The 24,329-nt window shown below is 33.6% G+C and overlaps 4 protein-coding genes across 8 annotated transcripts; 2 read left to right on the top strand and 2 right to left on the bottom strand.

The window, feature by feature from the left end:
• The first annotated feature begins 1,104 nt into the window (after positions 1–1,104).
• LOC114423702 (cyclin-C1-2-like) lies at positions 1,105–10,275 on the top strand. 4 transcript variants are annotated; one of them, XM_028390556.1, is made up of 10 exons: positions 1,105–1,375; positions 2,250–2,307; positions 2,407–2,465; positions 2,940–2,979; positions 4,277–4,321; positions 5,212–5,330; positions 5,478–5,592; positions 6,108–6,158; positions 7,455–7,602; positions 9,719–10,275. In XM_028390556.1, exons 2-10 carry the CDS (start codon positions 2,276–2,278, stop codon positions 9,821–9,823), a joined length of 714 nt encoding a protein of 237 aa, XP_028246357.1. In that variant the 5' UTR covers positions 1,105–1,375; positions 2,250–2,275; the 3' UTR covers positions 9,824–10,275. The 4 variants fall into 4 exon arrangements, with proteins under 4 accessions (XP_028246357.1, XP_028246356.1, XP_028246354.1 ...); XM_028390555.1 differs by having other exon boundaries at positions 2,215–2,307; XM_028390553.1 differs by having other exon boundaries at positions 1,106–1,375; positions 2,215–2,307; positions 2,407–2,513.
• A 1,938-nt stretch (positions 10,276–12,213) lies between these two features.
• LOC114423701 (GTP cyclohydrolase 1-like) lies at positions 12,214–16,946 on the top strand. Its single transcript, XM_028390552.1, has 2 exons — positions 12,214–12,734; positions 14,963–16,946. The coding sequence occupies exons 1-2, from the start codon at positions 12,554–12,556 to the stop codon at positions 16,153–16,155; spliced, it is 1,374 nt and encodes a 457-aa protein (XP_028246353.1). The 5' UTR covers positions 12,214–12,553; the 3' UTR covers positions 16,156–16,946.
• A 991-nt stretch (positions 16,947–17,937) lies between these two features.
• LOC114423700 (chloroplast envelope quinone oxidoreductase homolog) lies at positions 17,938–21,490 on the bottom strand. Of its 2 annotated transcripts, none has more exons than XM_028390550.1 (4): positions 21,340–21,490; positions 20,481–20,622; positions 19,356–19,447; positions 17,938–18,864 (listed from the first exon to the last, which is right to left on the bottom strand). In XM_028390550.1, the coding sequence occupies exons 1-4, from the start codon at positions 21,403–21,405 to the stop codon at positions 18,175–18,177; spliced, it is 990 nt and encodes a 329-aa protein (XP_028246351.1). In that variant the 5' UTR covers positions 21,406–21,490; the 3' UTR covers positions 17,938–18,174. The 2 variants fall into 2 exon arrangements, with proteins under 2 accessions (XP_028246351.1, XP_028246352.1); XM_028390551.1 differs by having other exon boundaries at positions 21,320–21,432.
• Positions 21,491–22,170: 680 nt separating this feature from the next.
• Positions 22,171–23,037, bottom strand: LOC114424246 (chromatin structure-remodeling complex subunit rsc1-like). The gene has a single exon (XM_028391089.1). The coding sequence runs from the start codon at positions 23,035–23,037 to the stop codon at positions 22,171–22,173; it is 867 nt and encodes a 288-aa protein (XP_028246890.1).
• Between the last annotated feature and the right edge of the window lie 1,292 nt (positions 23,038–24,329).

Below are 24,329 nucleotides of genomic sequence, written 5' to 3'. Positions count from 1 at the left end.
AAATTACCTAGTTTGGTATATAATTTTGCGAAATCAACTAATTTGATAAAAAAAAAATAATTGTTCAAATTGTACTGCTTTGTGAAAAAGAAAAAGTTGATAGTGTAAAATTATCAATTTTTTTTTTACAGATATTGAATTGTCAGACTTCTTTTAGAGTGTGTTTGGATGAGGGAATTTAAAATTCTGAAAAATTTTAAATTCTAAGAATTTCAAATACTTCAATTGAAATTCTTTTATTTTCAAAATTTTGTGTTTGGACAAAAAAAAATTAAAATTGTGAGAGTGAAAGAAAATGAATGCAAAGAGAAAAGAAGATATGGTTGGTGTGCTTCCTAAGAGAAGAATATTGATGCAGCATGGGAAGTTGCAGGAGAATCAAGAACATGAAGACGTACACCATTACACCTGACCACAACATTTAGTCAACGACTCAAGGCATGATCTAGACCCTCCGCACGGACAAACACCTCCACCGCGTGATGGATAACGACGACTGCTCCCTTAATTGGTGGGTGCAGTTCTACGTGTCCCCCTACGCCCACACCCGATCGATGCTCCACGAGTTCATACAATGTTTTTTGAAGAAGAGAATCATCGACGTGAGGGAAGAGTCATGAGTTCGAGAACGAAATTTCGAGAACTTTCAGGTGAGAAAGATGACGAAAGTTTGAAAGATATGAAGATAATTTTAAAAAAACATCTAAACAATGAATTTTAAATTACCAAAATTTAAATTCTCTAATAAATTACTTTCTTCGGTTAAAATTCTTTATCCAAACGCTTTATTACGATTTTTTTTTTTACGGTTTTTTTTTTTCCTAGCATTTTAAGAACTAGTGCCGGTTAAAATAAAACGATTCTGTATCAGGTCATCTACGTTCAATAGTTTTTTTTTTTTTTTATGCTAGTCCGTAATTTTTTCAGTATACTCCTGATTGTATTCATGGTTTTATTTTGAATGAAATGAGATAAACATCTTCCATTAAAAAAATATAATAATTAATATAAAATTTTAAAAAATTAAATTAAAAATAATTTTAAAGCAAGTGGAAAAATCGGGACCATTAGATTAATCTAATGGTCCAAAATTAGGGAAAGTCACTGAATCCGTTACCGTGAATGTCCTGCTCCTTCCCCTTTGTGCGCACACTTCAAATTCACCGCCACTTCTGCCGCCCTCCATAAGCTCCATCGCGCCTCTTTTCCTCTCCGTCTCCGACCTCCGATCCTCCCTCGCCGAGACATCCTCCGACGGTGGCAGAATCGTAATTTTCCGCGGCACCGTCGACACACCTCGAAAACCTTGAGACCCGGTGTCTTGGTTTCTCGCAAGTCCAGCGATAACAGCGTCGTTCTTCAAAGAACTCAAACGGTAACCTTTCTTTCTTTCTTTTGCTTGAATTATTGAATTTATTGAGATTAGTGTGCGATTGAACAGAGGGATTATGCTTGTTTGTTCAAAATTCACCATTGTTAGGGTTTGATTCGAAATTTTGGGACGTCTGTTAATGCGTAATTTGAATTTAGGTTTTTATGGTTTAATGTGAGTAGTGGGAAGTTAAAAAGTGGAAATTCTGAAATGAAAATCACTTCACACTTGATTCAGAACAAAAATACGTTAATGTGGAAAGTGAATAAGGGAGGTTTATTTAACAGTTGCCAAACGAGAAATGTAACGCGCGAAATCAACTAGGATCACAGACTGGTGGTTTCTTCACTAACTCTGTTCTTATGTTTTGTTCTTAATGTACGTGTTACTCTCTCTCTCCACAACCAACACCAAAGTGAAATTCCACCTTGTCTTTTTTTTATAAGTCCAATGTTTTCTTTTTATGTTTATTTATTCATTTAATAATTTTTTTTATAGTCTTTTGTAGTTTAATAAAGATTTTAAGTTATGATTTGCTGTACCCACTTTCTTTTTTTTTTAGGAGAGCTGTACCCACTTTCTTGTATTGTCAAATTTAGTACTACTTAATTATGCCCTTCATTATGAATTTTCATATATAAGATTTTGAAATTTGATACTTAATCCTTCGATCTATGGTTGCACGGTTGAGTATTTTAGCTCTCACCCTTTATGTTTTGTGCAATTCTCATTCATTTCCCATCATTAATAAAAAGGTAGAACATCTAATTTTGGATCAATATTTAATGGGGTCCATTTTTTTTTTTTAAAAAAAATGGGTTTGCTTCACTTTGCATCTGCAGTGTTTGTCCACTGTTTTCTGCTTCCTATTTGGCAGAGTTTTTATCTGATCTCTGGAGAAATATGGCTGCCAATTTCTGGACATCATCTCATTAGTATGTTTAATCTTTCTTTTCCCATTCATGATTCCTTCTTTCTGTCTTTGCGTGCATTTGTGTTCTGATTTGGGTTTCATGGGGTTATGCATCTTGCAGCAAGCATCTTCTGGATCAGGAAGATGTGGATGTGGTGAATACACTCGACAAGGAAAAGGGTATTACACTGGAGGATTTTAAGCTTATTAAGATGCACATGGCTAATTGTAATATCTCTTTTTATATCTTTTTTCAATCTCTACCATACACTTATTTATGCACCTTATGCCACTGCTTTGTTCTCTAACCTTTACTTTTTTGGTTGTTGCTTGTAACTATCATTCATATGCTTCTTGATGTCGTGTCTGGTTCTGAATTTGTAGTTGCTACTGACATCCTTAGGCTTGTGTGCCAGGGATTGGTTTCAAAGGGAAATTCTTATACTGATCATTCATTGCTCTCTTAGTTAGCTCTTATTATGCTTTTATGGAATTTTTTTGCTTGCTCTTTGTATTTAAGAAATTGCAAACGATGTTTATAAAAGTAAATCATAAGGGCTATCACTTTTGATGTCTTTTGTTTGCTATAGAAGTGTTTGATTCTTATTATTTATCTTTACTGAATTTCTGCATTTTCCTTTCTTGCTTGTGCAGATATTTTGAAATTGGCTCAACAAGTAAAAGTGAGGCAGAGGTGTGAACTGAACTTATTGAGTATTTCTTGAATATGCACAATTCATCTCTTTTGTGTTTATAATATGTTACATCTTAATGTTGGAAGGGTGGGAGGAGGGGTATACAATGAAAAATAAATTGAATTACTAGAGAAAGATTTGTATATTAGATTGATATTGCTGGCTTAAACTGAGTAGTCTGCATGGAAATTTATCCAATTAACATACTTCATAAATTCCAGTATATGAAAATTTTACTTCTTTGTAAAACGTAAATACCTGTCTGACATGTTTAATGTATGGCTGCATTTTGATTCCCCAATAAACAAGTCTTGACCTTCAAGCTTGTATGACATGGGATGTACTATTATTTTGTACACAGTTTTCAACATTAGGAAGTTTTGAAAATAAGCTGAATAATTAGGATAAGTAGGCCAGTATGTCAATCTCTCTTTCTGAACAAGGTGCTATTTCTTTAAATCTTGTCTGCCATTTAGGTTTATGCATGTACTTATACACCCAATTTCTAGAGATTCTGCACTACCATGACTAAGAAAACATAAACCAATAACCCCTCCCAAATGCTATGACTGCATAGCTATGCCATGTAAATTTACAATGTAATTGTTGGATTTCCTTTTTAAAGTTATTAGTTTAATTTATGCATTTATTTTTGTTTATAGGAAGTTGTGTATTTATGTAAAATTGGGATATTATATGATATTGATGCGTGGAATACATTTGTAATTTCATAAATCTCTGTTGATTTCATTTGATCTATTTTGGATGGATCAAACTAGACTTTTAGTGATAATCATTTACATTTGAAAAGGAACTGTAAAATGAGAGAAAATATAGAGGGATAATAGCTAAAACCGTGTGTCAGAGTACACAGCGGATGAGTGTTTATATAGCATAATTACATTAATTATACTTAAATAGAGGATATTCTGTTTCCTCTCAATCAAAGATAATATCCCTATAAACTGTAATTAATACTAGAATCAGAATATTAATTCTGATTTCCAACAGGAACTATACCTGTATTGCCACAAGTAATAAGGCTTCCTTACCTTTCCCCAGTAATAAGTGTAGATGAACATGTAAAAGAGTTAAATTAGGAGTCAACTCAACCATTAGTGACACCAGTTATGTATCTCAATGGATTTGTAAAGTATCAAGTCTTTGTCCTAAATTTTTGTGGTCAAAGAATGATAAGAAAATTTTCATCATTTTTATCAAAACTTTTAACGTCTTTTGCCATTTATTTTGTGTTAAATGCCATGACGATTTCTAATATGTTTGTCAATCTTTCAGGGTTGTGGCCACAGCAGTTACATACATGAGGCGTGTTTACACCAGGTATGTGTCGTGAACTTGTAAACCTCTAGTGCAGGGAAGAAGTTGATCCGGAAATGGTTGGAACTTCCTGTCTTGGTTTTAAATTGGGGACAGCTTCTACATTATGCAGTATTTATGAAGTTTGGAGTCAGTAATGCAAGTTTACAGTAGTATAACTATATATCATAATTTTGTTTTTCCTTTTGATGTCCTGATTTATTGTAGACACAGACTCTTTTTTTTTTGTTTGATTAAATTCAATGTCCATATTAGTACTACCATCTACTATCTAGGTTAATGTTCTCCAATTAATAACCAAAAACTCTCTCATTATGGGACTGGAACTTCCTCATTAATTGTGGTAAAATATATGTTGAGTTTATACTAATAAGGGCCACTAACTTTCGTTTTTCTATAGAACCCACATCATGCACAATCTTTTCCCCCCTCAAAATGTCACTATAAGAAGACAACTGCTGCTGATAGTATATTTGAAAAAGTAACATGTTGATCTTTATCATAGAAATTGAAAATTCATCTCCAATATCCAATTCTTTTTTTTATCAAACAAGGGGAATAAACAAAAGTGTAAAACAAAAGAGTAGTTGATCCTATCTCCTGCATCTTTTTTTTGTTGAATTTGATCAAATTTGTTTGATTTCTTGGTTGCTGCTAAATTGAATACCACTCCTTTCCTGAACAACTTATGTTTTTAGCAGTTGTTATCATTGTTGATTCTATTTTTTTTTAAAAATAAAAGTTGAATTTATGTGCTTGTCTTAACTGAATGTCCAGGCTGTTGTCTGGTTCATTATACTATCTTCGTCTGACCCTGAACGTAGTAGTATATGCCTAATAAACTTCCCTTAACAAGTGTCAACTGATGACTATCTTCATTTTTTCATTTGAAGGAAGAGTATGGCTGAATATGATCCACGCTTGGTAGCTCCAACATGCTTGTACCTGGCATCAAAAGCAGAAGAAAGCACAGTGCAGGCTCGGCTTCTTGTATTTTACATTAAAAAATTATGTAAGCTGTTAGCTTATAATTTTTTCTTAATTTGCTTCGTGTTGACTTTTGATCTTAAAAGTGAATAATTTGTTTCCAAATTTGTCTCATGCTATTATATTTCATTATTTCCTTTCTATGCTGAAAGCACAGTGATTTTGAATGCAGACAGTGATGACAAGTATAGATATGAAATCAAGGACATACTTGAAATGGAAATGAAGATTTTAGAAGCTCTTAATTATTACCTGGTTGTATACCATCCATACCGTTCACTATCTCCGTAAGTGTTTAATAAAGATTGTTTTCTCACTGTTCAGTTTTTGCACACAAGAGTGTTCAAATTATGAAAAAACAATTTTATTTGTTCATACTTTTCTGAGGGCAGAAAGTTTGCAACTTTAAGGGTATTGTCCACACAGCTTTGACCAATCTAATCACGTAAAAGAGGAATTAAAGACAGAATAAAAACTGAATCACCTAGTTTAGGAATCCGATTTGCTTTTTTTTTTCTTTCTAAATGACAGATTGAACTAATTAAAAGGTAATAAGATATACAAAAAAAAAACACTTAAACATGTGACTAACAACAAAAATGCACAAGTATTCATTGTTCCTTTATTTCTCATTCTCCACATTTCCCAACTGTCAGCAATTCAAACAAATACCAATGATGAACATTTTAGCTAATTGAATCCTGTCTAAGTTAAATGTTGGTGATGGAAGAACTGGTCAAGATTCTTGCAATTTAGATTATATTCATTTATGATTTCTGTCATTATAATGATAATTCTCCAGGTTGCTTCAGGATGCAGGTCTGAATGATCTAAACATGACTCAACTAACTTGGTAAGAGTTCTTCTTGTTGAATAGATGAAACAAGTTTCTAAAGAGGTTTTCCTTTCTTTTGTTCTTGTTTTGTAATTTTATAATTCCCACTTTATCTCTTTGTCCCCCTTTATTATACGCTTAAGTTTTTGCTCTGTGTTTAGTGTTTACTATCTAACCTTACATAATTTTGAATAAAGAAAATGCCTTGGACCCTTGCATTAGAATTTCTCTTATTGGAAGGAAATAAAGATCAAATTAGCTTAGTGGAGGACCAGGAACCAACCCCAGCAACTTTGCACTTCCTTTATCTCTTGAGGAATTATTTTCTTTAAGGAAAAGAGGAAAAATATACAGTATAGCTTATTGTGTTTGTCTGGTTTTGTAAGCTTTTAAGCAGGGAGGTGACACTTGTACTTGTCCCCGTTTAAGTTATTATAGAGTGTCTTTGGTTATCCTAAATGGTTAGCACATATCCTTTATCATACTCAAGTGCTACCCCTTCTACTGGCATCAACTAAGTGCTTCATGTTGATTCTTGACATTTTTTTTTGTTTTTGACAATGATTCTTGACATGTTACATAACTGTCATATTAATTGTCATTTGTTTGCATATAAATCATGGCATTTTCTTAAAAAAGGCTGAAAACTTCTGGCCAGTATCATCCCTTTTTGACAAAATTTTATTAACTTGTGTATATTTTTATGAAATTTAACTAGAGTGACTCTGATAAATATATTTTTTATATATCTGTTTAGATATTAAATGCAGACAACAGAAGCCACTCCAAAATATGTTGCTTAAAACAACCTTTTTATTGTACCTGAAATTGAAGAAGTCTCAGTATTCCTTGACTATGGGCACTACATTTATCCTTTTTTGGTCATGAGCTTCAAAGTTTAGATTAGTTACTTGTTTATCATTTAATGCATATGGTCACTATAACACTGATAATAGATGATGATTCATTGTTTTTGACATGTCTAATTATGGAAGAAATAACTGTTTCATTCTAAGGAGCTTAAATATCATTGTCATAAAAAGTTGTGGGAACTGTTCCAACTTTACTGTTGCTATGTTAGAGTCTTCTCTCATTTGCTTTTGAATGTGAAGTATCCTCCAAGAAAGTTGCATCAGTGATGCAGGTAGCTGAATCTATTTATTTAGAAAGATCATATTTTTTCGCATCACTATTTACTATGGTTTTCTGTTGAGCTAACAGCTATCTTGCTAATATTGTTGGAATTGCAATTTCTATTTATTAGTAGTTTTGTTGGATTAAATTTACGAGAAAGAACATGAATCATGCTGGCAGGGGGCTTGTAAATGACACATACAAGATGGACCTAATTCTTGTACATCCTCCGCATTTGATTGCTTTAGCTTGCATATACATTGCTAGTGTGCTCAGGGAGAAAGACACCACTGCTTGGTTTGAAGAACTTCGTGTTGATATGAATGTGGTGAGTATTCCACTGTATTTCTAAGCACTTGTTTGTTGCATCTTAAATTAAGTTTCTTACACTGTCACTTTCTCCTCTCTCTCTCTCTTTTTTTTTTTCTGTTTACTTCTTTCAGAATTTCTTGTTAAATTTGACAACAATCATAAATTGCTACCTAAAACCTGAATGGTGATAGCCTGCTATGAATGCTGCGGAAGGTGGGCGCCCTCTATAATCTATAGGATTAATTGGACAATCTTAAAATGAGAAAAATTGTTAGGAACCAAGAGGTTTCAATATTAAAGGTCTATTCTAGGAGGCAAAGGAACTGATGAGATGTAATGGGTGACTTATTACTGGGAAGCCCAGTTAGTAAAATAGGTGGTTAGAGTAGTTAGAGAGGTCTGTTTGACAGTTAGGGAGTTAAGAGGAGAGGGGCTTATATATATCACTATTAATTGAATAAAGGGGTCATTCTTGGGAATTGTAATAAACTGTTTTCACAGTTGGAGAAGGGGTTTTCCCTTGGCAGAACAGAATAATAGAATTTTCTCTGATTCACTTCTCCCTCATTTCTCTTTCTTTCTCTCAATTCTGTCTTGATCTTTAAGGATGTATCACAAATTTACACGGTTTGGCTTTAGGTGAAGATGGTAAATAAGTTTGCTAAATGAACAAACAAAGAATACAAATGTGGTTTAGTTCCATTTTATATCCAAAAAAGGGAAAAGGAAAAGAGTTGCTTAATTCCACATTCTGAAATACACCGAAAATACCTCCCATCATTATATCCCATGATTGTGGGATCTCACAATAATATCTGAAATATCTTACTTAAAGGCACACACCTCACTGCCCAAATCTCTATTGTGATACATCTCTCATTCTCGAAAGACCAACACTAAATGAGATCTGAGGATGTCTTGTAAAGTTACATGAACAGCCTTTATGCTTACTGCCCCTTAGCGAAACCACTGGCTTGTCTTAAAGCCAAATAATCCTATATTATTTGTCCAATTCCTATACAATTGTGAAGAGATAAACTAAAAAAACGTGGCCTTCCAATCTTCTGCAGCCAATAAATTAGCTAATTACCTTCACCTGAGGACTGCTAGTCCCTTCAAGTGTTTAACCATTAAGAGGCAGTCAAAACAGGGTCTGCATATTCAACAATGCAATACACATTGTAACTCTGGCATTTCTGCTTGAAATCTCATCTCCATAAAAGAGCGAGCTAATCATTGTATTGTACAGTATTCGGACCGTAACACAGTTCCAGTGTCATGTTACATGAACTTCATGTTACAGAGATCAACTATTAATCAAGTATGAGCTGAAAAACATTTTGATGTTTGTGAACTACACAAAACAGGGTGTGATTTGTTATGTTTCAGTTTCATCTATGTTCTGGCATGAAATGATTAGATGTATATTGTATAGTATTAGTAGTAGTAGTAGTACTGCTGGAAAACAGCAGGAATGCAGTATGTTGGGACAGTTGAGATAAATAAATTTTGGCATGCCAGTCTTTTTTTTTTTCTTCCATCTTTTAGGATTTGGGGAGAGATGTGCATATTTAGGGTCTAACAGTATCTTGAATAGGATTGCCTCCAAAGGAGGATACCTATGGAGAACAAAAAATAAGGGGAATTGGGGCTTGTTGAGGGTAGGTTGGACAGAAAGGTGCATAGCTTTTTCTGTTGCCCAGGATTGTTTAATAGGGGATTGCATTATGGGCTGGCTGTTAGTTGATTATTCATAATTAAATGGCTGTATTTATTGGATTGAGTGGCATCTTTCTCTTATGAACTCTACTGCTCCACTTGAATATGGAATTGATATTAGAATTTACTACGGGGTAATCTTGAAACTGAGTTTCCTGCATTATGCCTTTATGACTAAGCACTGATTATAGTAACTTGTGCTACTTTGCATGCTATACACAATACTTAGTCAATATAACTCTTTAAGATGAAGTATGTTTTGATAGAGGTCCAAAATGCATTAGTTATGTTGCTGCCTCACCAGTTTAAAATCCCTTTGTTGCAAAAGTCCTGAACATGCACTAGACTTGAGTTCTACTCATGTGAGTGGTAAAGAAAAAAATCTCTTCGATAATTGTTTGTTATTTTGACAGGTTAAAAACATATCAATGGAGATACTTGATTTTTATGAAAGCAATAGAATGTTCACTGATGAGAGAATCAATGCTGCTCTTCAGAAGCTGAGCCTGAGACCCTAGAACTTACTGTAGATGACTCAACGCTGAATATGTGGAATGAAGTTAATGCTATGGTGATTTGTCTGAATGATTTTTCTGGGTCAATGACATGTTTTACGGTAGAACACTATCTAAATGTATCCAAAAGTAAGGGCACGTAATATTGGGGGTCAATTCAAAGTGTCCTATTAAAGAGCAAAAGGAGGATGAAAAAAGGTGATTCTCGGTGAGGACCAGATAGACTCCCACCTGATTCATAGAATCTTTTGTTTTTATCTATTTATTGTCATAAATCAAAGTGTCTACAATTTTTTTAAAACTTTTTACCGTTATTTAGTGTGATGAACAATTTATAATTGTTTTATCGGTCTTAATTCCTCTGTAAGGGATCGATTTACGCTACTTAACGTGGCGTTATTAGATATTTTCACATTTTGTTTATCTTGCAAGCATATACTATTCTTTTACTCCTATATGATAGTTTATGGTGTGGTGAATAATACTTTTACTATCTAAGCATACTTTCTTATACATTACTTTGCATTTGCATAGTTTTAACCCGATGACAAAAGAAAGTAAGGATGAAAAATCAAGCAGACTAATTGGATTATCCAAAAAAGTTAATAAACTAGTCACGTGTTTGATCAATTCATTCCACAAAAAACCAACTGAGCAAAAAAAAAAAAAATATGGATAAAAAAGATCGAAAAATTCAAAATCAAGAATTTTTAACTCAAGCAAAAATATTTTTTAAGTCAAATAAAATCTTAATGCCAATTAACAAAGTCAGGCTTGCATCTCCCCTCTCAACTTTTATATATGATGTATGCTTTGATGGTTCAAATGTTATGTAATTTATATTGATGGAAGGATCATTTTAGTTATTTTTTAAAACATAAATAATTAAAATTAATTTTTTAAAAGATAAAGAATTAAATTGAATAAAAAAATAAGATGAAAGATCAAATAGGTTATTTTATCTCTATTTATTTTTTTTTCATTTTTTCTTCTAATTAATTCCCTGCTATTTTTTAGAGTTTTGTTTTCTCCGTTTTATTTATTTATTTATTTATTTTTTCGTATTAATTCCCTGCCATTTTTTCTCCGTTTTAATAGGTTGATTAGAATTTTTATTAATATACCCAATGTGATTAACAGGGACAGAGCCTGAGTAGATATATAGAGGGTAGTTATAAATTTTTTCATTCTTTTATTATTTAACCAGTAATCATAGTCATAAAAATATAATTTTTTTGTATTATTAAACAAATAGAAATCAACAATCACAACATTTTTTATTACAAAATGTTTTGAATAGTACCACCACAGTCCAAAATTCATTAAAGAATATTTTTTTTGAATACATGTTTTGTGAACTCACAGGTGTCTCTGTGCATAGACTTAAGATTCGAGTTCATAATTTTATATGTGGCCATGTGTTGTGGGGTATTTTTGTTGTCTTTCAACACTACAACCTACTTCATTGTTTATGACACATTGGATTCTTATTGGGGTATTTGTACACGTATATACTTTAGGTGCCTGGACAATACACTTGTACCCATTTTAGCACTTCTTGTGCGGTTAATGAAATTTCAATGCTTAAAAAATAAGTATTTTTTTTTTATTTCTGAACCTTACAAATAAGTATTTTTAGGATATTGATTAAGAAATTAAATATAAAAATATTTATTATAAAAATTATAAAAAAATATACAAAAACATATAAAAGCCTTTTTTCTTTTAAGTTCTTAAACCAATTTTGTAAAAGTATCTATTAACATTTATCTTTATTTATTATCATACTTTATGTGATGATTAATCTCCTTGGTCTCCATAGTAATACGTTTTATTTACTTTTCATTAGACAAAGAAAAGTGGCATCTTTCTGGATGCACCTAATGAAATAAAATTTGGAGAAATGTTAATAATATATTATTTAATATATTTTTTTGATATATATTTTTATAATTAATTAAAATTGATTTGAAACTATATTTTTTTAGGTCTCATTTTTTATTTAATATTTTTTTTATTTTATAGTTTTTAATAAATTTTAACCAAAGAAATGTGTTTTAAGAGGAGTGTGTTATTTGATATTTCTTTTGGTCTAATTATAAGCATTAATTTTTTTTATCTTTTTTAAATATGAATAAATTTCACTTACTTATGTCTTATTTAATAAAAAAAATTATAAAATACTCTTCATTTAATAAGATTAATAATTTTTTATGTTTAATCCCAAGTTTCAATAAAAAATAATTTAAGAAAATTATTTATTTTAAATTAAAAATAACATCATTTAATGAAATTAATTAATGTTCTACGAAATATGTTTTCGCATGTGTGTCCCCACCTAAGCACTTTTGATTTATTCTTAGCATTCACCAAACTAACCAACCCCTTCCATTTTTATTTATATACTTATTTTCTTCTTCTTCTAATTACTCACCCACTCCACTCGTATTATTTCTTGGTTGGTCATTATTATAATCCCCACTATGTATGCCATCTCCTGACACCGATCTCTGCCACCCTTTTGCATTTTCATGCCCTTCTTCCGATTTGTGATTATTTATAACAATTCAAGGAAACTGGGTTGTTTGAAGATTTGGATTTGTTGTTGAAAAGTTGAGCACTTTTTGTGTCACAAGTTTGGTTTTTTTTTTTTTTTTTTGGGGGGGGGGGGGGGGGGTATTGAGAAGGTTGTGTATTGTTTTTATAATTCTTCTTTTTTGTTGCGGTGTTTGAATGGGGTGTTTGGGTGATGGGCGTTTCGCTGTTGAGATTCGAAATGGAGTGAGCAATGGTTGTGGTGAAGTTGAGGATGCTGTGAAGGTTTTGTTGGAGGGTCTAGGGGAAGATGTGAACAGGGAAGGTCTTAGAAAGACACCACTTCGTGTTGCCAAGGCCCTTCGTGAAGGAACCAGAGGTGAGTGACTTGCTTTTCTTTGATTTAAAAATGTGTTTTTTTTTTCTTTTCTTCTCTTGCTTGATTTGCTAAAGAATACTTGAATTTTGAATGGTGAGGAGTGTTATAGTTTTTCACCTTTGCTGTGTTGTGTTGTGTGAGTAATGAATATATTTATTGAGTAGTGATTAAGGATTTAAGGTACACCCCATAAATTTTGGGGTGTACTAGATGGATAGAAGAGACAAATAAGAAGAAAAAAAAAGAAGGAAAAGAGAGAAAGTGCTGTAATAGGAAAGGAAGAAAATGAGATGGAAGAGAAAGTGAGTGTATGAGTATAACTATTGATATTTTTTTTTGCGGCATGATGTCACAATTTGGATGAATGGATCTAAGGCCATTCATGTTAGTTATGAAATATGGAGAATTTCTTTTATTCATCTGTCTTTTATTATTTGATGACTACTACATTTGGTGTATTCTATGAGAACCTTTTGGAAAGTTTGTCTTAGTTTGTATCAATTACTTTTTTTTTAACAAAAATATCCTTAAGTAGAGATGTATTATTTCATTCGTTGGGAAAAGATTAAGAGAATGATATTCCTATGGTTTAAGGGTAGTTCTGGACGAATAATACAAATTTCACTAACTAATTTAACTAAAATTCTTAATTCTTATGAAGTAATTAAAAGGGTTTTATATATAGGACAAGATGTAGTGTGATTGCTTTTGCATTTGAAACTCGCACATGCTATAATTTTTGCATCAAGTGAATAAAAAGACGCTGAAGCTACACTATGTAGCATCTGGCTGTTGAGAATCCATGCATTTCAAACACATGGCCAAACAAACGGGTAGTATTTGTTATTTTTCTAAAGGCTTTCTGCATTCTGAATTAATTTTTACAGTACACTGTTTTTCCTTGTGAGTAGGATTGCCCTGCTGATGAAAGGGATAGGCATAGTCACATAGGAACTGAGTAGTATTAAGTATTGATTCATCTTGTCAGCCTCCAGCTTAATATTTCCCTTTTGGAAATAGAATACCATAGTGAATTTATAATTTCTGTCTTCTGTTTTTTTTTACTGTCAATAAACTCTAGGAGCAACTGCATCACAAAGTTTCAGACAGTCAATGATTGATCTCCTGTGACCTTCACTCAGTTACATATTCTGGAGAAGATATTGGTTGATTTTGGTTATTTCTTTATCTTTATCGTCCTTAAACATTTCCAGCAAGACACATGGTTGGGCAATCCAACACAGCTTTTGGAGATGGACAACAATTAGTTTATTGAAAAATGTTGAGGTGTTGCTATTAAGCCAGTCTCTTCACTGCAACAAAGTATTTGACATACTTTTCTTAGTGAAGTTTTCGAATTACTTGAATTCATTTTTTCTTTCAGATACATTGCTTATCCTTTTTTTGTTTATGTGCTTCTGTGAATGTCATGGCCTTGGTTTGGTAACCATTGTTATGTAAATAATATCATTTTCAAACTTGAAAGTAGATTTGCTTTTGGTCATTCTTCTTTTTCTCAAGATAGAATTACCAAAGAGATAATTATTTATTTCATTCATGAATCATGACGATGTGCCAAGTACTGGTCTGAGCATGCTTTTCATGGAAACTATTCATATGTCCATCTATTTTGAAGGACTAATATTTGGTCAAAAAGGTATCTTGAATACCATGGATGCAGTTGCTAGATGCATTTTCTGTGTCTCTCTTGTGCTCACCTTTTGCACGTCTTCTTCCTCCCTGCTGCTGTTGGCCTTTATTATCCACTGACATTGCATATTACAGTTATCTAAGTATGCATAGACTGATACACATTTATAGGAGAGATGGAAAGTTTTGGAATACTGTTTCAATTTTTTTTTATGCATTACATAATCTCCCAACCGGAAACAGCCTCTTTGCATCTGCAAGGGTAAGGCTGCGTACAATATCCCTCCCCCATACCTTCGCATAGCGAAGAGTCTCTGGATAATGGGGTACGAAGTATTACATAATCTCCCAAGAATAATGATTTTATTCCATAACAATGTTTTGCGTCCTTAATGCACTTGCTGTAAATGAGAAGTGTATTTCTTCCTCCATTTTTGGTTTGTTGCTTTATATGCTTTGCCTTTCTCCATAGTTTCCTACATGAGTATGTCCCTTTAGCATTGTATTAAATTAATAATTTTATCATATTTTCTTGAATAGTATCATTACTAATCCTAAGGAGATTTATTTTCTTCCAGGTTACAGACAAAAGGTGAAGGACATTGTTCAAGGTGCTTTATTCCCCGAAGCTGGTCTAGATAATAGAGTTGGTCATGCAGGGGGAGCAGGTGGACTCGTGATTGTTCGAGATCTTGACTTGTTTTCCTATTGTGAGTCCTGCTTGCTTCCATTCCCGGTCAAGTGTCATGTGGGTTATGTCCCCTCTGGTGAAAGAGTTGTTGGTTTAAGCAAGCTCTCTCGTGTTGCTGATGTATTTGCGAAACGACTTCAAGAGCCTCAGCGTCTGGCAGATGAGGTATGCTCTGCTTTACATCGGGGAATAAAGCCGGCAGGTGTTGCTATCATACTTCAATGTACACATATCCACTTTCCAGACATAGAACCAGTCTTTCTTGACTCAAACCATCAAGGGTGGGTGAAGATACTTGTTTCCTCAGGTTCTGGGGTTTTTGAGAACAAAAATGCAGATGTATGGGATGATTTCTTTGGTCTTCTTAAATTTAGAGGCATCAATATGGATAAAATTCATTTGAGAGGATCATCTGATCCATGCTGGTGTCCTTCTCAGTCTTCTCTATCTGCCAAAGTTTCCTCGAAAATAGGACCAGTCAATCCTGTAATGGTTACTGCAGTAGCTTCAATTATTGAATCTTTGGGAGAAGATCCTTTGAGGAAAGAGCTTATAGGGACTCCAAGTAGGTTTGTGAAATGGTTGATGAACTTTCAAAACAGTAACTTTGATATGAAGTTGAATGGTTTTCTTTGTGATGGGATAGATTCTTTGAATGCCAATGAGGAGGTTAACGTCAACCAAAAAATAACCTCTGAGCTGAACATACCTTTTTGGTCACAATGTGAGCATCATTTGCTTCCCTTTCATGGTGTTGTTCACATAGGATACCTCATGTCTGATGGATTCAATCCTATGGGAAAATTGCTTTTACAATCAATAGTACATTTTTATGGTTTCAAGCTCCAAGTTCAGGAAAGGCTTACCAGGCAGATAGCTGAAACCATTGCCCCACTGTTAGGCGGAGATGTGATAGTAGTTGTAGAGGCAAGCCACACATGTATGATTTCGAGGGGAATTGAGAAGTTTGGAAGTAGTACGGCTACTATTGCAGTGTTAGGACATTTTTCAACCAACCCTACTGCAAGGGCATCATTCTTGGAGAGTATTCCACGTCCTACATCATCTGGGGAGCAATGACTCTTGTGTTTGAGCTCACTTGAAATAATTTAGCACTAGTTCAGGTCATTCTCTGCACTTTGAAATTTCAGTGTCAGCAGTTCAGCTACCCAAGCATGGATAAGTTCAGAAGATATCCTTTAATGGATAATCTTTATGTTTTTCAGTTCCTCGAATTTTTGTTTCAGTATGAGATTTATGGTCAGAATTTGTCTGAGGATTGATAGTCACATCATTATCTTTCTGTCTTCTTGAGTCTTTTGCATGATCCCTCAAGAAAAATAGAGGGAATTCATTCAGTCCAGATTAACATAATGGTAGACTCTCCCCCTAGAATGTCAACGATGTTAGTCACTCAGTCACATCATTATCAGTTCCTCGAAGTTATTCTTGATGTTCACAAAGGGAAGGATTTAAACTGGTTGTTTTGCATGCAAATGCTTTGGTGCTTTCAGGCTGTTGATTTGCAGATAGATTCCGAAGCAGTGTTTTTTTTTAATGGTATTTTTGGAGATTCTGAAGGTATTGTTATGGGGTGGAGGTTGGACAATTCTGGTTGGAGGATAAGGATTTCTCATGTACATCGAGAAGCAAATGCTTGTGCGGATGCTTTGGCCAATTTGTCTTATGGCTTGCAGTTGGGTTTTATGATGTATGAGCAACCTCCTGCTATCAGTCAACTGTTGCTTGCTGACAGTAGAGGAGTTGTTTCTCCTCGCATTATTTCTTTGTAGTTTCCTTTGGGCTTTTGCTCTGTTTAATACCAAAACAAAAAAAGCTTTGCTGCTTTTATTCTAGTGGTGCATTGTGTAGATCAATTGATACCATGGCAAGGGCAATTGCTTCCTTCACCCGTTTACATTCCAGATTAGCCATTCTGGAATGTAAAAATTTATATTCCGGATTACTTTCTGGATTTAGGCTGTTCGGATGGAGGTTCTCAAATTTGAACGCTATAAACTGAGTTAAAACATTTTTTTTTAGAATGAAGATTGCAAAGCAATTTGAAGTGGAAATGGGTTTAACGATGCAAAAATGATTTTTCTCAAATTATCCTCTTTTCTCTTTAACATGACTCAATTCAAATACCTCACCTTCACTAACAATTGAATCCACTAACCAAACTAAGGTTCAATTCCTCGACTCATTAACCTTTTAACCTTACAATTTCAATTTCTTAATTCTTTCAAATTATGACAAGTATTATAGTTCAAGAATTTATCAATACCAATACTACTTGCATATTATCCATTTCCAACCCAATTACAAATTTTTCAACTGTATAATTGAATATAAAATCATCAATGAGTGATCAATTATATGCATATTAGGGTAAAGAATGTCATATAACTCTAACAGTGATGACATCACATTCACATCTTGAAACAACTCACGGGACATATTAAATTTTATTTAATTTTTTTTATGCTTTGAAATGTAAAACTGTTTATTAAATTATTGTAATTAATCTTAGGCTTAAATAATTGGTTCCTATAAAATTAGGTGATTTTGATTTTAGTTATTCAAAGTTTTTTAGCCCTTTAAAAATTTAAACTTTATGATTTTAATCCCCAACTTTGAAACCAATTGATAAACAGCCAAGCATTTGGAAACCTTTCTTAAAAACTAGTTGTTAATGTGGGAGAACTCTAAGCACTCAAATACTTCACCAAACATCCCATAATACTTTACCCAAGCCCCTATCATATGTTTAAGCGTGTTTGACTGGGTCACAAAAGTTGTACTTCAGATAAACCAAAAAATCTAGGAAAGGAATAATTGACACATTTCAAGGCAATAAAATGCTAATGGTGATTCCATGAGCAAGAACTATGCCCCAAATTTCATACATGTATAATCATCATTTACGAGATAGACAGTACATAACATGATTCTTTTCAAATGGACTGAGATCAATTCAATTGTTACAGTATCAAGGGCACAACAAATGATATGCGACTCATGTCATACCAAAGTAAAACTGCAAGGTATCCCTGAATCAATTCACATAATAAAGTGTATTCAGTTTATGGAGCATATCTAGAACTCAATAATTATCTTCCCAGTTGCATGACCATCAATACTCTTAGCCCAGGCATCTTCAGCCTTGGTTAAAGGATATTTGGAGTCTACAACTGTTTTAAGCTTTCCTTCCTTGACTAAATCAATAAGATACTGAAGGTCCTCACCCTTAGGAATTAAAAGCAGAGGCACAAGTTGCTTTTTGGAGAAGGTAAGTTTCTTCAGAGCAAATGTCAGCATTGAAGCAGAGCTTGGACTTATGTCTACAACCTTTCCATTCATGGTCAAGTTAGGCTCAAAGGTGGACCACGGAAAACCCACTACACAGTGAATCACAGCATCATATTTCTTGCCAGATGGACTCTTCAAAGCAGCACCATCTGGGGTCTTGTAGTCAATTACCTCATCAGCCCCTAAACTTTTCACCAATTCAATGTTGCGAGCTCCACACGTTGCTGTCACATGAGTGTTTCCCAGCTTTGCCAGTTGGACTGCGTAGTGTCCTACACCACCTGATGCAGCAGTGACCAAAATGTTTTTCCGTTCACCACTCCCATCAAGTTTGATCCCTATGGATTTGGTGAGTGCTTGAAGAGCTGTCAGACCTGCTACAGGTAAGCCAGCACATTCAGATGCTGAGGATTCTGATGGTCTTGATGCAGTGATGCTCTCCTTAGCAACAGCAAACTCAGCTAGTCCTCCACCACTCTAGCATTATAAAATTTCATTATTCATAAAACATGTCTTTTGTTTGATGAGGCTGGTTGATATTGGTAACATCTTTGTATTATTCCATCATGTGTAATCAAGTCAAATGTAGGAATAAGATACCTTAAATACAAATATGTATGTTTTTTTTCTTCCAATTATATATTAAAAATAAGACAAGATACAAGAGGGTGAGTATAGATTTAAATTAGGATAACTTCTGCAATAAATCATTTTTTTCTGCCACAAAATACCAGAATTCAACATACACTTTATGCTCATAGATATTTTTTGGCAAACACCTCCCTCAGAAGTCAAAAGTAAAATAAGGAAGATTTCATCGTAAAGTGGAAGATCTAAAATTTCTTGAGAATTCCATTTCAGAGTAAAGTCATCAAAGAAATTATCTATTTATAAAAGAGATTAGATATTGCTAGTATTATTTTCAAGTGGACAGGAGCAAGAAAAATATAATACTCATGATAACTTACAAAGGGGTTAACAAAGGCTACAACTTTGTCACCAGGTTTGAACTTTCGGACACCTTGACCAACCTCCATGACCTCTCCAACTATATCAGTGCCTATAACAGAATGTAGTGTCTTCAGCATCATACCCTTGAAATATTTGGAAAACATAAGATAAAATAAAACAGTAGATGAATGTAAACTATATTGTACAATTATAATTAAAATCGTGTTTCAACATCAGTAGACTTAAGTATCGAGTTCAAGTTCAATGTGTAGTATGTAATTGAATTAAAAAAAGGCTTCATGTATTTTTGCTCTTGATTCCAGATCTTTTAGTTGAATAGTGCAATTGCAAAATGAGATCTATAGCAATTTTACATAGCTAAGAAAGCTACTGTATGAGTAAATGTTTCAACTATGGACTATGAGATCGAGAGGAAGACATTGCTACTTCAGTAATATACAGTATTTTCAGAGAACATAAGATCATGTAAGAACTGGTATCAGTAATTATGAAATAAAAGAAGAATGCCATTGAATATTGAGGAATAGAACCCATACCGATGAAGTATCTAGCTCCTCCCCTACTGTGTGTTATTCACAAACAGAAAGGAAATGTATACAAGGCTCACTAGGTATTCAGAGACCTAGTTCTCTCCCAACAGTCTATTCCTACAATTCTCCGAGACCCCTCTCAGCAACTCACCCTCCCTATATTCCCCTCATCCAATCCATAACAGAACCAATATTTCCTACTCTAACCTTGCCACTTGGCAAGCTAGTTACAAATCCCACTGCTCACACTCAGGTCACATGTCGCACCCATGTCATTCCTGTTTTTCTTATTCTTTCTCACATACACCTTAGCATAGGGTGAAACTCTATTGCTTACTTTACCATTTACTGCCTCACTATTTACTGGGGTCCTAACAGATCATCACATACAAATTTTATTCATATCTGAAGAGACAGATATTCATCTGATTCTTGTCAAAGAAAATTGCTTCAATTGAAAATATTACTATCAGAAATTGCCATATATTTCTGTAAGTGAACAAACCCTGCTTAATTGTGAGATACTGAAATGTCTATGATAAAGATGAATATCTAAACAACAGAGAGAGAAAGAAAAGGAAAGGAAGCTACCAGGTATATATGGGAACTTGCAAGGAAAAAGTGGCCACAACATGCGTTTCTGTACTTTCCAATCAAATGGATTTAGACCAGCTGCTTCAACCTTAATCAAAACCTCATCTTTGCTGGGAGTAGGTAAGGGAACTTCAACATGCTGAAATAAGTATAAATTATAAGCAGCATTCTTAATATACCAATACTTTTTATGTCATTGGTGCTTTCTAGTTTCTAAGCACAGAAGTTAAAATAAAATGCATTTCCCACATCAGATTGAACTTTTTCTCAGGTAACATTAAGGCCATACAGATAAATTTTATACAATGCTAGTTAAAGATAAATCCGCAGAGAAAGAATCTCATGGACGAGGGGCAAAAGTGCCACTGAAGATTTATCCAAGTTAGTAGTTTATATCACAAAAGTTTATTCTTATCCTTAATAAAGATGGGGAGTTTATGAAAGAGGGGAAAAGGGTATAAGTCTCTTCTCTTCCAAATTAACGATCATTAACTTACTGCATTTGATCAATTAGTAGAGGCAGGCAAAACATGCACATTCTTATAAAAAGAAGGGACATCATATAAAAAATCTGGGATTCTTACCAACTTCCTAAAGGGGCATGATATAAATTTGCAGTAAAATTTTGATAACAAAGTAGGTTATTAGATTTCAATGGACTCCGTATGTCATAGTTTTGTCCATGATTATGAAGTCGTTCCCTCTTTCACACACCCATAAGTAGAAAACAGAAAAAAGAAGAAGGGTTAAGGCATTGCAACACCTTTTTTGGCAGTAATCACTCAACACAATATAAAACTTAATAAAATGCAACGACAGGAAGATATTATAAACACCTATATATCAGAGAGAGAACCTTTAATCCAGCAGGTCCTCCACCGTAGCTATCGTACTGAACCGCATGCATGAGCTTCTTCCCCATATCCACAGTTGAGAAAGTGGGTGTAGAGGGTCTTATTGTGAAGTAGAAAGTAGAGAGTGGGGGAGAAAGAGAAATAAACTTGCCTAAGGCTGAGGTGTGGATAGGAAGAAGACAAGTGGTGGCATATTTGCCGCGACAAACCAAGGGTCGTCCCACGTTGCATAGGTTATGCCGTGATTATGACCAATATTTTGTACCTTACAAATTTTACATTTCTCTTAAGCATGCATTCTGTACTATAATACAATTTCCGTTCAACAATTACTTACGTTATCTTCTAAAGACGAGTTGAGCTAGATTCAACAATTTGTTCTTTAACAAGGTAACTCAAATCACGGTCATTAATTGGCATGATTTCAGACATATTAATTAAGCTCTTTCGATAATCAATTAATTAGGTGTACTGATAAATTGTAATCCGTGTTGCTTTACTACCAATAGTAATTAAAATCATGTCAAGAACAGCAATTAAAGAGAAACTTAAAAGAAATAGAAAATGGTAAAATATACGACTTTGTTCTTTAGTTTGAAGGTAGTAATTAACCTTAATTACTCAAAATAGAAATAGAAACTTCTTAAAAGAAATTCAATAGAGACTTTTTACATAAAAATATGAATAAACAGGGTAATTAAATTGGAACGGTTGATGAAACATGCCATCTTTCCGGGTTCCTATGATATTTTGAATCAGCAAATCAAAAGATTGCTCCTTTTTTGAGATAACTCCTCACTTGCCTTCTTTCTTTCCCGGCGACTTCATCATCATCATCTCTTCTCTTGCAAATCTTGTTCGTCACGCATCCACTTGGCCTTCATAGTTTTCCAACTGATCTCAAAACCCTCACTGATCCTCCTTGCAGTTCTATGAACCTCACTCCTTTGAGGATATTGCAAAGCATAAGACAACACAAGCTTCACATCATCCACAAACTCATCAGTTTCGGAGTAATCCCAATTCTTCAACTTTGACTCAATATCCTCCAAACCCTTTGGCTTTCTTATGGCTTCAGACTTATGAAGAACGCACAATACCTTGGGATCAAGAATATCCTTTTTTAAAGCCCACGCATCTCTTCCCACCATTAAACGCTTCAACATAGCCCAACACTGCATCTTCTTGCAACGGTCCATCAATATTCGCTTCTTTTTGCACTCTACACGCACAGTTCTTGAATCTTCTGATAATGGGTTTGAAGAACTCGTTTTCCTCCTTTTCTCATCAGAGGGTGCTTCAGGATTTTCAGAACGTGGAGAGTAAACGACCTTTCGCTTCTTATCTGTGTTCTTGCACCCTACACGCACACCCTCCTTCTTGTTCTTCAACTCACACACTTCAGACCCGGTTCTTGAAATTCTTGAATCAGTGGCAGAAGATTCCGATGATGGGTTTTCAATGTTAACCCATGTTGCAGTCGCATAATAACCCTTCTTATTCTTCAGCTCACACACTTTCGACGCGCTTCTTGAATCGTTTGGAGTGTTGGTACCGTGAGATGGTGGGTTCGAAGAAGTGACGGTACTCCTCTTCTCACCGCAAGAATCAGAAACCTCAGAGGCGGCCTCATGCTTTTGGGAACGTGGAAAGTAAATCTTTATAATGAGTTTTCTCCGAGGATGTTCTGTTGTTGCCATTAGTGCCTAATTGATGTGAAAATTGGAGAAGAAGGAATCCTTAACTGAATTAATGTGAAAAACGGAGAGAGATGAAGCCATTGATCGCCAACGTAAGTAATTTAAAGATGTCCAAAATCAAGGTTGTGTTTGAAATTGGAAATTTTAGCGGGAAATTTATAGATATAGGAATTCTAATAATATAAGATGATAAAATCTAGCTAGCCGCTGCAAATTTGTAATTTGTTTGCAGGGTTTGTGAAATCGCGCCACTGAGTGCTAGGAATCAATCTTTTTTGGTTACACGATTAATTTGTTTTTTGACTTTGAAATTTAAAAGGAAAAAATTGATCGAATGAATGAATGGTGATGTTGTATGATGCTTGAAGCTTCGAGCGAATTACAGTGTGATTGGGTAGTTTGGTTGGATTGCACCCTTAAGTTATGCATTGTCAGCTACTATACTAATGTTGTATGTGATGACATGTTCAACTAATCATAAATCATGCATGCATGCATGCTAGGTGTCTCATAATATGAAAAAAAAAAATAACAATACTGAATTGAGTACATAATATAATTACATAAAATTTTCACATTTAAAAATATTTATCATTTTTATTCTTTGAATTTAGATTTTAGCTTTTAATTTTTTTGAATTCTTAATTACAATAATATATTTATGAAATAATTTTGAATTTTTTCAGTAAAGTATATATATTCACATTGTTGAATTTTATTGAATAAATTATTTTTATCTTCTAAAAATATTATTAAACAATAATATAGAAGTTTTTGAATATTTCAATAAAATATATCCCTTGTCCTTTCCCATGAACACTTCTGAAGGATTAGAAATTGCAACTATAAGAATTCAGACACTGGTAGTATTCTTGTATTCTTTTAAAGTGGACAAAGGGGTTAACAAGGGCTACAACTTTGTTTCCATCATATGAGTTTTCCCATATCCACTGTTGAGAGTCTGACCGTGCAGGACAAAGTATAAATGTAGAGACCGCCAGAAAGTTTTAAATTATTTTATATTTTCAAAACATTAAATCCTTTTACCTTTCATTCAATAGATAATAGTAACAAAGATATAACATTACTCATTTTTCGTTAATCATTACGTTGATATGTAGTATTTATTATTAAAAATAATATAATGATTAATTTTTGTTTGACACTATCAACATTTAAAGGTGAATATTTTATTTCTTTCCAATCATTCAGTTAAGAGACATAATTTATTATTATGTGTGTCAATCAACTAATATTGGTAAAAAAAAATAGTTCCATAAATTTAATTTATT

Source organism: Glycine soja, chromosome 8 (genome assembly GCF_004193775.1).
Source record: "Glycine soja cultivar W05 chromosome 8, ASM419377v2, whole genome shotgun sequence".
Lineage (NCBI taxonomy): Eukaryota > Viridiplantae > Streptophyta > Magnoliopsida > Fabales > Fabaceae > Glycine > Glycine soja.
Note: the sequence above shows the minus strand (reverse complement) of the source record. Positions and strands in the feature narration are given on the sequence as shown.

Excerpts from the sequence above, each read along its gene's own strand:
- LOC114423700 (XM_028390550.1), bottom strand. The coding sequence starts at position 21,405 with ATGGGGAAGAAGCTCATGCATGCGGTTCAGTACGATAGCTACGGTGGA. Across the intron at positions 20,623-21,339 it reads GAGGACCTGCTGGATTAAAG|CATGTTGAAGTTCCCTTACC; the intron begins GTTCTCTCTCTG and ends TACTTATTTCAG. Across the intron at positions 19,448-20,480 it reads CAAGTTCCCATATATACCTG|GCACTGATATAGTTGGAGAG; the intron begins GTAGCTTCCTTT and ends ATTCTGTTATAG.
- LOC114423701 (XM_028390552.1), top strand. The coding sequence starts at position 12,554 with ATGGGGTGTTTGGGTGATGGGCGTTTCGCTGTTGAGATTCGAAATGGA. Across the intron at positions 12,735-14,962 it reads CCTTCGTGAAGGAACCAGAG|GTTACAGACAAAAGGTGAAG; the intron begins GTGAGTGACTTG and ends ATTTTCTTCCAG.
- LOC114424246 (XM_028391089.1), bottom strand. The coding sequence starts at position 23,037 with ATGGCAACAACAGAACATCCTCGGAGAAAACTCATTATAAAGATTTAC.
- LOC114423702 (XM_028390553.1), top strand. The coding sequence starts at position 2,276 with ATGGCTGCCAATTTCTGGACATCATCTCATTA. Across the intron at positions 2,514-2,939 it reads TAAGATGCACATGGCTAATT|ATATTTTGAAATTGGCTCAA; the intron begins GTAATATCTCTT and ends TTGCTTGTGCAG. Across the intron at positions 5,331-5,477 it reads ATTTTACATTAAAAAATTAT|ACAGTGATGACAAGTATAGA; the intron begins GTAAGCTGTTAG and ends TTTTGAATGCAG.